Source organism: Primulina eburnea, chromosome 15 (genome assembly GCF_022965805.1).
Source record: "Primulina eburnea isolate SZY01 chromosome 15, ASM2296580v1, whole genome shotgun sequence".
In the NCBI taxonomy this organism is placed as follows: Eukaryota; Viridiplantae; Streptophyta; class Magnoliopsida; order Lamiales; family Gesneriaceae; genus Primulina; species Primulina eburnea.
In genome coordinates this window covers 4,605,645-4,618,398 of record NC_133115.1, presented here as the reverse complement: position 1 = coordinate 4,618,398, position 12,754 = coordinate 4,605,645, and the positions used below count along the sequence as shown (strand labels likewise).

Here is a 12,754-nt window from a genome sequence, read left to right as displayed (position 1 = left end):
ATATTAGGTGGGTTAAAATAATACCTCCTCACCCCATAAGATTATTTATCCAACTCTTAATACCTCATATTTTTCCAATTTTACCCTTCTCTTATATTCAAACTCACCACCACTTCCAGCCACGACCGCCGCCGGCCGACCGTCGACGAACCGCCGGCCGGTCGTTTTCTGCCGCCGCCCCGTCAGCCGTTTTCGACCGACCATTTCCGGCTGCCGGCCGGCCGCCGCGAAGGGGAAGAGCAATTTTGTCTTTTCATCAAAAAATTCAAATTTATCATACACTTAAAAATCTTACCAAAACATAATATTATTTTACACCATATATTACAATCCTACCACAATCATTTTCTTTATCATTTACATACTACTTATTAGTTTATCAAGTATTAGTTTTCACTGCAATCATATGTCAAAAATCGACCTATAATCCGACCACTCTCACTGGTGTATATTTGATTTTAAACCAGATTGATTGCCCCTAAAGAAAAGGAAAACAGCGACCGATTTTCTGTCTCTATTCGCAGTTTGTGACCGAAGCGCTCTCATGCTAATTTTCTTGGCTGCTAAATTTTAGAAACCTAAATTTCAGATTGGTCGCTGAATTAGTGACCGAATATATTATATGTCGCAAATTTAGAGAACATATTTTATAAATCGGTCTCGAATGTAAACTTGATTGCCATAATAACTTCTTATCTGGTGCTATTTATTTTTCATACAAAGAGTCCACGTAGTCGAAATGAAATTTACGATTAGCGGGAAATTTTTTTTTTTAACAATAGGTTTGCTTTGTTTTCAGAACCGGACAAGACGGTTCGATTGATTCGACCGAAAACCGATCACGAGTCCGGTCCGAAACACCCTAAAAACCTTTTTTGAGGTCAAACAGTACAAACCCGATAAAAAAAAACTAATTGAACCGACAATGAACCGGATTCAACCGGTTTTCCGAATTTTTTTATTTGTTTTTGAATTTTTTTTTAAATCATAACATTTATATATTTTTATATTTATACATAATTATTTGAAATTTAGATTTAGTTAAAAATATTATTTTATTATAATTTATTGTTTTTGTTTAAAAAAATATATAACTATATTTTTAGTATTTTGAAAATATGAATATACTTATTTAAGTTTCAATTTTCAGCAAGTAAATTTTTTTATATTTATATACATCTTATACGAAACACTTATATTTTAAACTTGGATAACTATATTTTTTAATTATTAATATACACATTTAAAATCTTTATAATTTAAAAGATATTATTTATTGTATTATATTATTATTTTATATAATATAATTGTTTTCCGATCCGACCGGTTGAACTGTATTTCAAACTAAACTGGATCGATCGCGAGTTCGGTTAATGAAAACATTGGTATTGCATGAGTTTAGATTGGTTTGCATTGAATTAGAAATGACCTAATATGGTGTCCTTTATCAGAAACATCATCCTTATAATTACAGCATTGCATCATCACTATGCTACAATGCTTGGAACTTGGTAGGACTAGAAGATCTCAGCTGTTCTACAACAAGACCTCGTTTTCAAGACCCTCTGAACCGTGGATAATATTATAGTTGTGATTAATGCCACCACTCACACCTTCCATAACAGCAAATCTCATGTCTTCCGACGGTCTCCAGTGCCGTTTTCGTTGATTGATGAACCAGTTGTTGATCTGCTTCTGGTCTAATGCTGTCGTCTCCGACAGCATATTTTTCTCCTCTTCCTGCGGTGTCATCACATAATGATATATCATATGCATATATATAACTAGCATATCAAAACTTAATCTGGATCTATATATTTATATCAAGATTCCATGTGTAATTGGTCTAAGAATATGTGTATTCCCCTCCTTAGCTTCCTCCCACGCCCCTCGACGTTTAATATTGTCGAATAACATCTGACATTGTCATAGCTTCCTCTTCGTTTATACACTTTCTTGAGCCATCTGTTAAAACCTAATAGTATATCTAACAATATGGCAGGTTATAATTAACTTGGTGAAGTATATATTCTGTATTGGGTAAATACACATTTCTTCCAACGAAAAACTTGTATTTTTTTGGAAAACAGATTCTCCATCGAAGAACAAGAGAGTAGAGTATACCGTCGGATATGGCCACCTATAATGCGTGTTCCACCAATGGAGCAAGGCTGTTCTAGCATTCTTTGGGAGTTTTCCCTTCTTCCTTTTCTTCAAGAACTCTTTTCTCAAACTGCTGAGATACCCGCTATATTTGCGCATGAGCATTTGTTTTAGCTCCTCGTCTCCTTGTTGGTTAAAACAGGATTCTATGCTTTCAGGCGCCTCGAGTTCACCACAACTTACGTCTCCATCGGACCGACCACCAACATCATCTGGGAAGTAGGGAGATTAAAAAGATCATAACATTTTTTTAGAATACAATTAATGGACTTATTCAGGTGAAATGTACATTGTTCTAGCTCAAATCAAATGTAAAAATATGGGAAAAGACCATACCAGATAGAAAATCAATAAGGCCAGAAGTAAATTTATTTAACAATAAATAACAAAAATAGTTCAAACTAAAGGGCAAACAAGTTCAAGTTTCATTCGTCCAACACCTAGTTAAGTAAAAATTAGCTATCATCATACATAGAAGCTGTCGAATACGGCTGCGAAAGCTGCCACCAAATGACTTCTACATTAAAACCCTAAAACAACTATTTTAGGTAAATGATGACAGTTCTCATGTTCGTCTTTCTTCATACTCGACTCTTGCTTCTTATGATTATAACTCGAATATTAACATTTTAATTCAATAAACATAATAGAAGCCACACTAATCAGTAGTACACATGGATTCCAACTTTAAACAGATACATATTGAGAAAGATAAATGAAACATACAAATTCAAAATTGTAGATGATTACATTAAAATCGACAATGATTTTCTTTTTCCTAAAGAGAAAGAAGAAACATTTATCATTCAAACTAGCAAAAATTTGCGCTGGTCTGTATACATCAGGTAATGACCTAAATTACATTGATAGTTGAAAAGTTCTTGTCTGATAGGTGAGAGATATTTATACACAGCGCCTCACATTGGTTAGAAGTATTATCAGAAGATACACGATCCAAAGGATAATTTATCTTCCATTTATTCTTGCTTCCTTTAACACGTTCTTGTTCTTGCAGCATCACACTAATCTTAGCTAATAGATGTAGCTCTTCTGAACTCCATACATCCACTCTTTCTATGCATGAACAATGTAATTATACATCTCTTACCTACATTCATTTGCATTAATCTACCGACTTCGTCTGGTATACCGACTTCGTTCATGTTTTTTATATCAAATACATCCTTTAAATTCACCTTTTTTCCGAAAAGCCGAACTCAGATCCGGCATATTTAATTTCTTCCAAGTTCCCACTACCTCTAATTGTCATGCCTGATTTCTTGAAAATGTCAAAGCTTTTTTCTACAAATTTCTTATTTTAGTGTACGCCAAAATATTTTTACATTTGAAGCAAAAACATATTTCTTAAAATAACACAATCGTTTGAACAATTTCTCAAAAAACTTTTACTACACGTTGAAGATAGCATCTCAACTGAATTAGTTTCACCTAAACTATGTTTCAATCAAGAATCTGTAAACAAGAACTAAACAAATGAAGCCAAATATTTGAGCGTAGACCGTAGATAAAAGTTCAAATTTATTCAGGACATATATCTCACAGCAAGAAATAATGTTTAAAGCAAATCTACGTGAAATTTGATGCTCAAGAAACTCATAAAACTAAACAAGATGTTCACCAATCTACAATTAAAACATCAGTACATTTAATATCTATCTTAATTCCAGTGTAATTCACTAGAAATCATCAAGATGGAAGTGAAATAGAGAACTGAGACTGGTCCAAAACAGATAAATACATAAAAATTATATTGGAAATCTAAAAATCATGGCGGAAGAAGGTTTGGACGTACCTGCAGAATGATAGTTAATAGGTGTTGATGAAGGATTAGAAGTGACAGAAGGTAGGGTTTCTTTGCAGAGATCATTGAGCTGAGATTCAATGCTGCTCAAGAAACCTGTGGCTTCATCAAATGGTTTGGAAAGTTCCTCCTTGTATTTGTGTAGAACTTCACAATATGATTTCTTCAAAACAAAAACCACAAAACAAAAAACAAAAAATAACCGATGTATATTTCCATGATTAGCTTATGTAGAAAAATCACAAAAAGGAAAGATATTGTAATAAATATAATAAAAACACCCTTCCCCCAATATCTTATCATAATAATTTGACTTTTCTTTTACCATGAACTCATCAAGCTCGGGATCAGTTCCAATCTGACTGCTGCAAGATGATGAAGGGTAGTTTTCTTTGCTGATTTCCTCAAGAAGTGAAACCATTTCTGGTGGTGCTCCCACCTCCAAAGAAAAAACCCATGTAAAAAAGTCAGTTCCCCCCAGATCGATGCACATACATGTAGGAACTTTTATTATTTACCATTATTATATATAAAAGAATGGTAAAAAAACAGTGCCTGAGCGTGCGCGTGTGTAAAATTTGTTCCCAACTACACACACAACCAGTGAACAGCAAAAGTTATTTCACCTTTCTGCACTCAACATAAGCAGATAATAAATCAGGATAAAGAGGGTGATATGCAATCTGCGCCTTGATTATATCTGACATCTCAATTCCTGTTATGCCTCCATGAATTTCCGGAACTTCTGCTGTTAAAATCATCTGTTGATTTTGCCGATCACTGAGCCCAACACCGATTACGTTACCAACATCTCCATTGAAACCAGTATCAACAGAGGAACGAAATCCGTATAACTCATCCATTAGTCTCACCACCAACAGTTGTTTTCGGATTTGAAACTGAGAAATAACTGTGGTTTCCTCACATATTTTCTCGATTAGCACACAGCCACGTTATTGCGTGTTTTTGTCTGCGAAAACAGAAACCCATCTGCCAGACGTAACCCTTTCACTTGGAAACCGTGATGGACATAGAATTCGTGAAACTGGGTCGAAGCAAGATAATGGGAGAAAATCCAACACCTGCTAAAAAAGTTGAAAAAGACCAGACCTTTACGTTTAATCTGCTGCAGACACTTATAGGGAAAGACATAGAAACACAGGAAAAACACGCACCACACACATTGAGATAGGAAATTAGGGTGGTTGGTTATAGGAAAGAACTAAAGAGAGAAGAGATCAGGCACACGTTCTCTCACTCTGCCTAACAGTACGTACCTTAACTAGGATTATAGGTTAGTACTGCCTGTGAAATCATTCAAATATGGATTATTACACTGTAAAAAGAGAGACTCGATAGTTTTGATTGTCCAAATGACAAGACATTCCGCCACCTTTCGAGAGATGATTGGCGGGAGGAAGTGCAGGGAATAGAGTACTGACATGGATACTACTGTTTACTTTACTTTTGACTGTGTACTGCTTTTCAGCTCTTGTCTGTCACAGGAAGAGAGAAGCAATACTCCCACTAGGGGTGGAGGTTTAGTCCATTGTTCACGGTGCTCTACATTCTCAGACACAACATATACATATTTATTATTCAAAGAAAAATTTATTTCACAAAAGTTGGATTTTAAATATATATATTCATTAGTAATTTCGGTGATAGGCCAAAGAACATATTGTGTGGGAAGGGAGGAAAACCAGAACCAAAGGTGTTGACCTTACAAGGAAGAGGGTTTTCCGAAGAGAAAGTACATGGAGTGTATGTTTCTATTGTTTTATGTAATGGTTCAGTCAGATTCTATATCAGATCTCTTGTAAAACGGTCTTACAAATATTTATATGTGAGACGGGTCAATCATATTCATATTCACAATAAAAAATAATACTCTTAGCATAAAAAGTAATATTTTTTCATGGATGACCGAAATAAGAGATCTGTCTCACAAAATACGACATATGAGACCGTCTCACACAAGTTTTTGCCCAGATTTTATTAAATTTCGATTTGGTTTTTGGTTATCTCTTTTTTAAATACCTCATCCTTATAATTTCGTTGTTTTTCTCGTATTATAGTCTTCAGTTTATAAGTTTTACAAAAAAAAAATATTTTTAAAATAAAAAATATATTTTTTCATGAAACAAATCTAGTTAAAAAATTTTAATAAATGTTCTAACTATTAAAAAATATATCGTGAAATGCATTTAGTTTTAACGTGTAATGGTACAAAATTTACAATTTTTACTTATATGATTCGAAGTAGAATGACTAAAATTGAATGTCAAAATATAGTTATAGAACTACACTTAATTTAATGGAAGATATACGATTAAAAATGTCATACTCCTAAATTTGAAATTTTATTATATCGAATTTCGATTTTTGTGTCATTGTCAGCAAGATTGATATTTCAAATTTTTAAAAAATGAATAAATTAAATATATAAAAATTTAGACAATGATAGATTTACACAATATAATGGGTATCTTGACCCTTGGATTTTTTTATAAATCAATTTTGTCACGTAAAACCGAGTCCAATATATTAGTCATTGATTTTACTTTTAATCCTTTTTTTTTTTGCAGCAACATCAATAATATATGAAATCATGTCCGCAATATCTGATGTCATATCAATTATTAGATGAAATATAAATAGTAATTATGGGATCGACCGCTACCATACACTCTATTAAATTCTAGGACATATATTTTTACTCAATATATTATCATGCGTGAATATTCAATATCATATCAAAATTAAATAATTCACTAATATTTTTTAATACATATATTGAAATGAGAAAAAATGTTTAAAAATCTACTATGTTTATAATAAATTAATGTTTTAGTTATCAATATAGAGAAGCAAAAGATTAAAATATAGATTAATATAGATAGCTAGGATTAAAGATTCCGACCATGGATAAAAAATGACATTTTGTTTTATAAAACTGATCAATTATTATTTTTAAAAAATGACATTTTACTGTATATTTTAAATACAATTGGGAGTTTTTTAAAAAAAAAAAATTGTTGATCTGGTCCATTTTCCCAAATATCTCGGATAAAAAATGGTGCATCAATCGGAGAAAACATATAATTCCTTACCGTAGGTAAATTGTCTTCTTGAACATGTATGGTTACTTCCAATTAAAGAACTGTGATTTATCTTCCATTCTGATGTTTTAAAAGAGAACTCGGTGAAATGATAATTAAATTGACCATCTGTTTTCACTTTGAGCTTCTTTGATTTCTAAGAAAGCCATTGTAGGATTCAGTGCTTGTCATTTTACCAAAAGTTATAACTGGTGTTAATGGAATAACTCAAATCTTTTAAATTGTACAGCTATTCAAACATCACGTTTCAATTGCTCTACCAGCAGCGAGGACAATTATTGCACTCAACAATCCTCCTTCCAACAATGCATTTCGTATTCGTGAACTTGACTCTGATATCAATTGTAGGATCGATCATTTACTGCTTTATAAAAAATTATAGCCGGTGGTAATGATTCAACTCAAATCTTTTAAATGATACAGCAGCACACCACGTTTCGATTACTATATCAACAACATAGACAAATATTTCACTCTAACAACACTAATTTATGATCATGGTGAGATCTTGCCCTTCATTTCTTGGTATAGAATTGTTTATTAGATTTTTCCTTACAGGTACATTTGTTAGTGTCTCAATCCAATAGCTGAACTTTACGTCACACGACATAAATGATCTTCTAGTGTGTTGTTAATGTTTTATAGAAATAACATATGTCAGATCTTCTATTTATAAAATAATCCCACTAATTGCCTACAAGCTTTTCTCTTGTTGCATTATATTTCGTATATGTATTTATGATTTAATGATTGAAAGTTTTATTATTTGGAGACATAAATTTTCAAAATCTCTGAAAGAAAATTTTGAATTGTCTTTATTTGATTTTGGGTGACGCATGGCTGAAAGTATAAAACGTAGGACTATAAAACTGGGGTTGTAGCATTGGTTACTTGTCTGGCCAAAGAATGATAATCTGAAAATAACAGATTTTCTGGTTGAAAAATTTACAGTGGGACGTGAAATAAAATGACACTATGTGGGCTAAGGTTGGACTAAAAATTTGTGATGATCACCCGACAGAGTCACACAAGTTTTTTCTCAAATTCGTTATAGAAAACAAAGGTGGTGAAAGATGTGAAAAAACGGAGTGACTCTTCAACAAACAAGAGGAGAAAAAAAAAAAGAATGCCCAGAACTTGAACGACTCGATAAACAAAATAAGAAGACCGTGTGCAAAAACAAGCTTAAGTATAAAAAAGAAGAATCAAAATCGAATCGGATAATGACAAAAAAAACGTGGAAATCAGAGTCCAGATATGAAGGAAACATTGTTGAATTTAATCGAAGAAAGAAGCAAAGAAAATAAAAATAAAATGAAAAGAAACTGAATGAGGCAAAAATCAAGAAAAAATTGAAGGCGTTGAATAAATTATGTTTGTTTAAAATGATAAATAAATTATGAAACAACATTTTATATTGAATAAGAAGAGAAATAAATCGTGTTATATGTATTTGCAAAATTTACAACTATTCATAGTTCGCCTACATTTGTTATCCAAATGCAACTCATATGCTTATTACCAGTGTTCTAAAAAGTCCACTTACACTTCGTTTAAGCTTGAAACTCGATGAAAACGTCACGCTTCGGATAAAAGCGGAAAAAACGGTCAAACTACAGTTTGACCAAATTAAGCGTGATTAAAACGTTTAATTAAGCGCGCTTAAACACAAGTAATCGCGTATGTTTATTTTTTTTATTTTTATTTTTTTGAAGGTATGTTTTTATTTTAAAATAATAAATTAGTTTTATAATTTAGATGTTTATTTTTTAATTTTAATTATGATTAAGCGTGTCTGACAATGATTTGACAAATATTTAGAATTTTTTAAAGTGTTCTAGTTGCAAAAACAAATAAAGGTTGTAATTTTGAACTTTTTATGCTTTTATAAATATGAGAATTAATGCATCAAACTTAAATTTATCATATTTATGTATTATTTTATATATTTATTGGTTTGAGATAATTACAACTACACTAAAGATAAAAAACGCTTTTTCACGCTTAAGATCGTGCTAATCTTGCGTAAGCTTGAAAAGTTTGGAGCTCGACATCAGCGCTTCAGGACGCTTCACAGTTTTTAGAACTTTCCTTTTTATTAGTAAATATTATAAAATTTTCAAAACTCATTAACTGTTTATAAATCATTTAAAATGATATAAAATTATTTTTTAAAAATTGGCGAGTCAGTTCGGCATGACCCATAAACAAAACGGGTCGACAAAATCATAACCCATTTCTTCTTTTTCTAGTGGCAAGGTGCGAGCTACACACATGTGTTCCAATAGGTCAGGCTTGTTACTATAGCCGAAAATTCATCAAATTACAAAATGCACATAAGAATTGAAGTGAGCCTAATGTGAAACCGTCTCACGGATCTTAATCTATGAGATGGGTCAACCCTACCCATATTCACAATAAAATTTAATACTCTTAACATAAAAAGTAATACTTATTCATAGATGACCCAAATAAGATATCCGTCTCACAAATACGACCCGTGAGACCGTCTCACACAAGTTTTTGCCTAAGAATTGCTTAGTAACACACCAACATTTTCCATCCAGAGATTGTTGGGACGACCCAACTCATGATCTCAGTATAATATCAATCGCTTCAATTTTTCATATGGATAAAACTCTTTTGAAAAATAAGTAAAATTATATTTCATACAATTACTTTCTAAATATAACTCAACCTAGATAACTATCCAGGGCGACTTATTTTTCATCACCAATTTCTTAACATTCCTTTACATGATTTATTTCATCCTACCCATGTGGACATTGTCCCCATGATAGGATGGATGACCAAGATTTGCCTATGCATATATATGACCCACTTTTTTAAAAAAAAAATTGTATGTGTGACAAGATCCTACCAGTTGAAATGAAGTGAGGGTAGTGCCCACATAGATAAGATCTCATCTACCCTTTTACACACACCACAGAGATGTAAGACAGAGAGTAGAACATTTGGGAAAATTGTATTTTTGGTCTTGTATATTCGTCTATCTACGATTTTGGTTCTCTACGCTATCAAATTTTAAATTAACTCGTGTATCTTTCAATTTTTGATAATTTTTTATTTATTGAATTGTTAATGTGACGTTATATACATCATTGCCGCTTTGATGCTACATTGGACAAATGATTGAAATCATTAAAAAACAAACATCTATTACCAAAACACAATTTTCCCTATTTTGCACCATTCTTTAAGAAATTTCACCCCGAAACAATAGAAAGGTATATATTTGAATGCTACATATCTCAAGAGATAAATGTGCAAAGCAGAGCACACAATAGATTATAAAGAATCGGATAAAGTAGTGCTTTGATCTCGGAGGTGCGCATGCAATAAGAAGATTCACCTCTGCCAGATGATGTGCTGACTGATGTGTTAAAAATACAACATCGGGTGTTGTGTACTTTTTACACATGATGATCTTGTGAATTTCACACAATATCAGATAAATTTAAAATGTTATTAGATGAAACGAGATGATTAGTTCATCCCCATCCAATTCTGATATGCCTTCCAGTGAAATCTATGTTAAAACTTAGGTGTGTTTCGAAAGCTTACAAGGTTGTTCAGTCCTGGCGATCATAGTATTTGTACAATTCAACCTCCAATTCATGGAAGCAAATTGATGCAAAATTGACTGAAATTTGGTATGAACCTTGTTTTGAACCTTCTTTAATGGAACGATTCGCTGGTATGCATGCAACAAGCCTACCATATCTTCTGAGAAAGTGAGAATGATTCATGCATTCTTTGTTTCGACACAAGCTCATAGGCTTTTCGACTGTCATTCTTTCTTCAAAATTACTCTCCATTTTGAGGGGTCGTGAGGCTGATGGTCAGAGGCGGACATAAGATTCAAAATTACCTGGACTGGTTTCATCCCATACTGTATTTAATAAAAATAAATAATTAACTAAAAAATTTAAAATATAAAATATGTAAACATTGACTTCATGAAAACACAGAACAAATGTATTTAATATTTAATACCTTCAAAAACATGAAGCTAAAACACTACTGAAGTTGTGATATTCGATTCTTCTTAGAATAAAACTCATTAATTATTAAATCGTTATCAATTTTTTCAATCAAATCTCGTTCGATGTAGATTAATAGAGAATTTCCAAAAAACTATGCTTCCATATTGTTATGAAGAGGTGTTTTAACAAGTTTCATTTCTGAAAATGTTCGTCCACTGTTGCTGTAGAAACGGAGAGAGTTAAAACAAGACGAATCAACCTGTCAATTAAATAAATATATCATATTCGATAAATAAGTAAACGACGTAGATAAAAATTTATATATCACCTGTCAATCAAATAGTAGGTTCCTAATTTATTTGTCTCAATTAATCTTCGATATAATTCAAAAATAGTTAATAAAACCTGAAATCTTTCATAGCCAGCAACAACAAGTTTATAATGATCCAATTGCATTATCAAGTGATGCAAATCTTGTTAATCGAAATCAAGATAATAGAATTTTTCAACAAGTCGATAGATATGATCAACATTAAGAAGTTTAAAGTTTTTTTTAGATTCCAAAGCACAACTAAGAAGTTAAATTGCCTCATCCTTGAATCTATTATTTAGTTATTCAGCTAAAAATTCTATTGTAGCTGTAAATACATCAATCAATAGTTTGTTCATATGTGATTGAATCATTTTGTTGACAAGAACGACCTGCACCAGATTTAAAAAACTAAAACCAAAATTCCAATTAAACAAACTGATTTTTCAAATTAATCCAGTTCGATCAGTTATTTGGGTTGAAATCACTATTTTGTTCATCTCTAGACTGAATTAACGTATGGTCTATCTTAATTCCAAAATAGTTTTTAAAATTTTTTTGCTCTTGAGAATCATTGCCGCCAAAAGCCAAAGTCAGTTCACATTCTTTTTAAAACCAGCAGCAAAAAAATGTATAGATATATCATTTAAGTCATTATGCACAAAATTCAAATCATTGATAAATCATATAATATCACATTATTTGATTCACAATGAAAATTTGCACACTTTCTCAAAATCATTACTTTATTTTCTCAAAATCAATTCTTATAAACATACACTAGTTCATACTAAAAAATTAAAATTCTATAAAACTTTTAGATTGCGTTTGGTTAATGGGATTAATTATGATAGATTATTTTATCCTACTTTATCCAACGTTTGGTATGACTTTTATTTAACCAACTCAATCACTTCTATAACTGATTAGGTTGTATTACGTGTGATTAAATAATACATCTTTCCTATGTAGGATTATTAATCATTCCTCTATCCCTACTCTCTTTCCAATTTTACTCTTCCTCCTCTACCACGGTTGAACCACCTCTGCTGCCGGACCGCCGCCGTCGGACACCGTCGCATCGCCGTCGCCGTACCGTCGTCGCCGCCGCCACGGGACCGCTGCAGCACAGCCGTCGCCGTACCACCGACGTACCGCCGCACAGCCGTCACCGTACCACCGACGTACCGCCGTCGGATCATAGCCGGAATGCCGGACCGCCGCCGTCGGAGTAGAAGTAGAAAAAGAAAGAAGAAAGGGCAATTTTGTCTTTTAAAAAAAAATTCAAAATTATCCTACACTTAAAAATCGTACCAAACAGAATACTATT

At 32.3% G+C, this 12,754-nt stretch overlaps 1 protein-coding gene across 2 annotated transcripts; it reads right to left on the bottom strand.

Moving 5' to 3' along the window:
* Positions 1-1,372: 1,372 nt before the first annotated feature.
* Positions 1,373-5,504, bottom strand: LOC140815373 (homeobox protein knotted-1-like 1). Of its 2 annotated transcripts, XM_073174498.1 has the most exons (6): positions 5,263-5,504; positions 4,612-5,067; positions 4,311-4,424; positions 3,977-4,148; positions 2,125-2,375; positions 1,373-1,740 (listed from the first exon to the last, which is right to left on the bottom strand). In XM_073174498.1, exons 2-6 carry the CDS (start codon positions 4,846-4,848, stop codon positions 1,537-1,539), a joined length of 978 nt encoding a protein of 325 aa, XP_073030599.1. In that variant the 5' UTR covers positions 4,849-5,067; positions 5,263-5,504; the 3' UTR covers positions 1,373-1,536. The 2 variants fall into 2 exon arrangements, with proteins under 2 accessions (XP_073030599.1, XP_073030598.1); XM_073174497.1 differs by lacking the exon at positions 5,263-5,504 and having other exon boundaries at positions 4,612-5,256.
* Between the last annotated feature and the right edge of the window lie 7,250 nt (positions 5,505-12,754).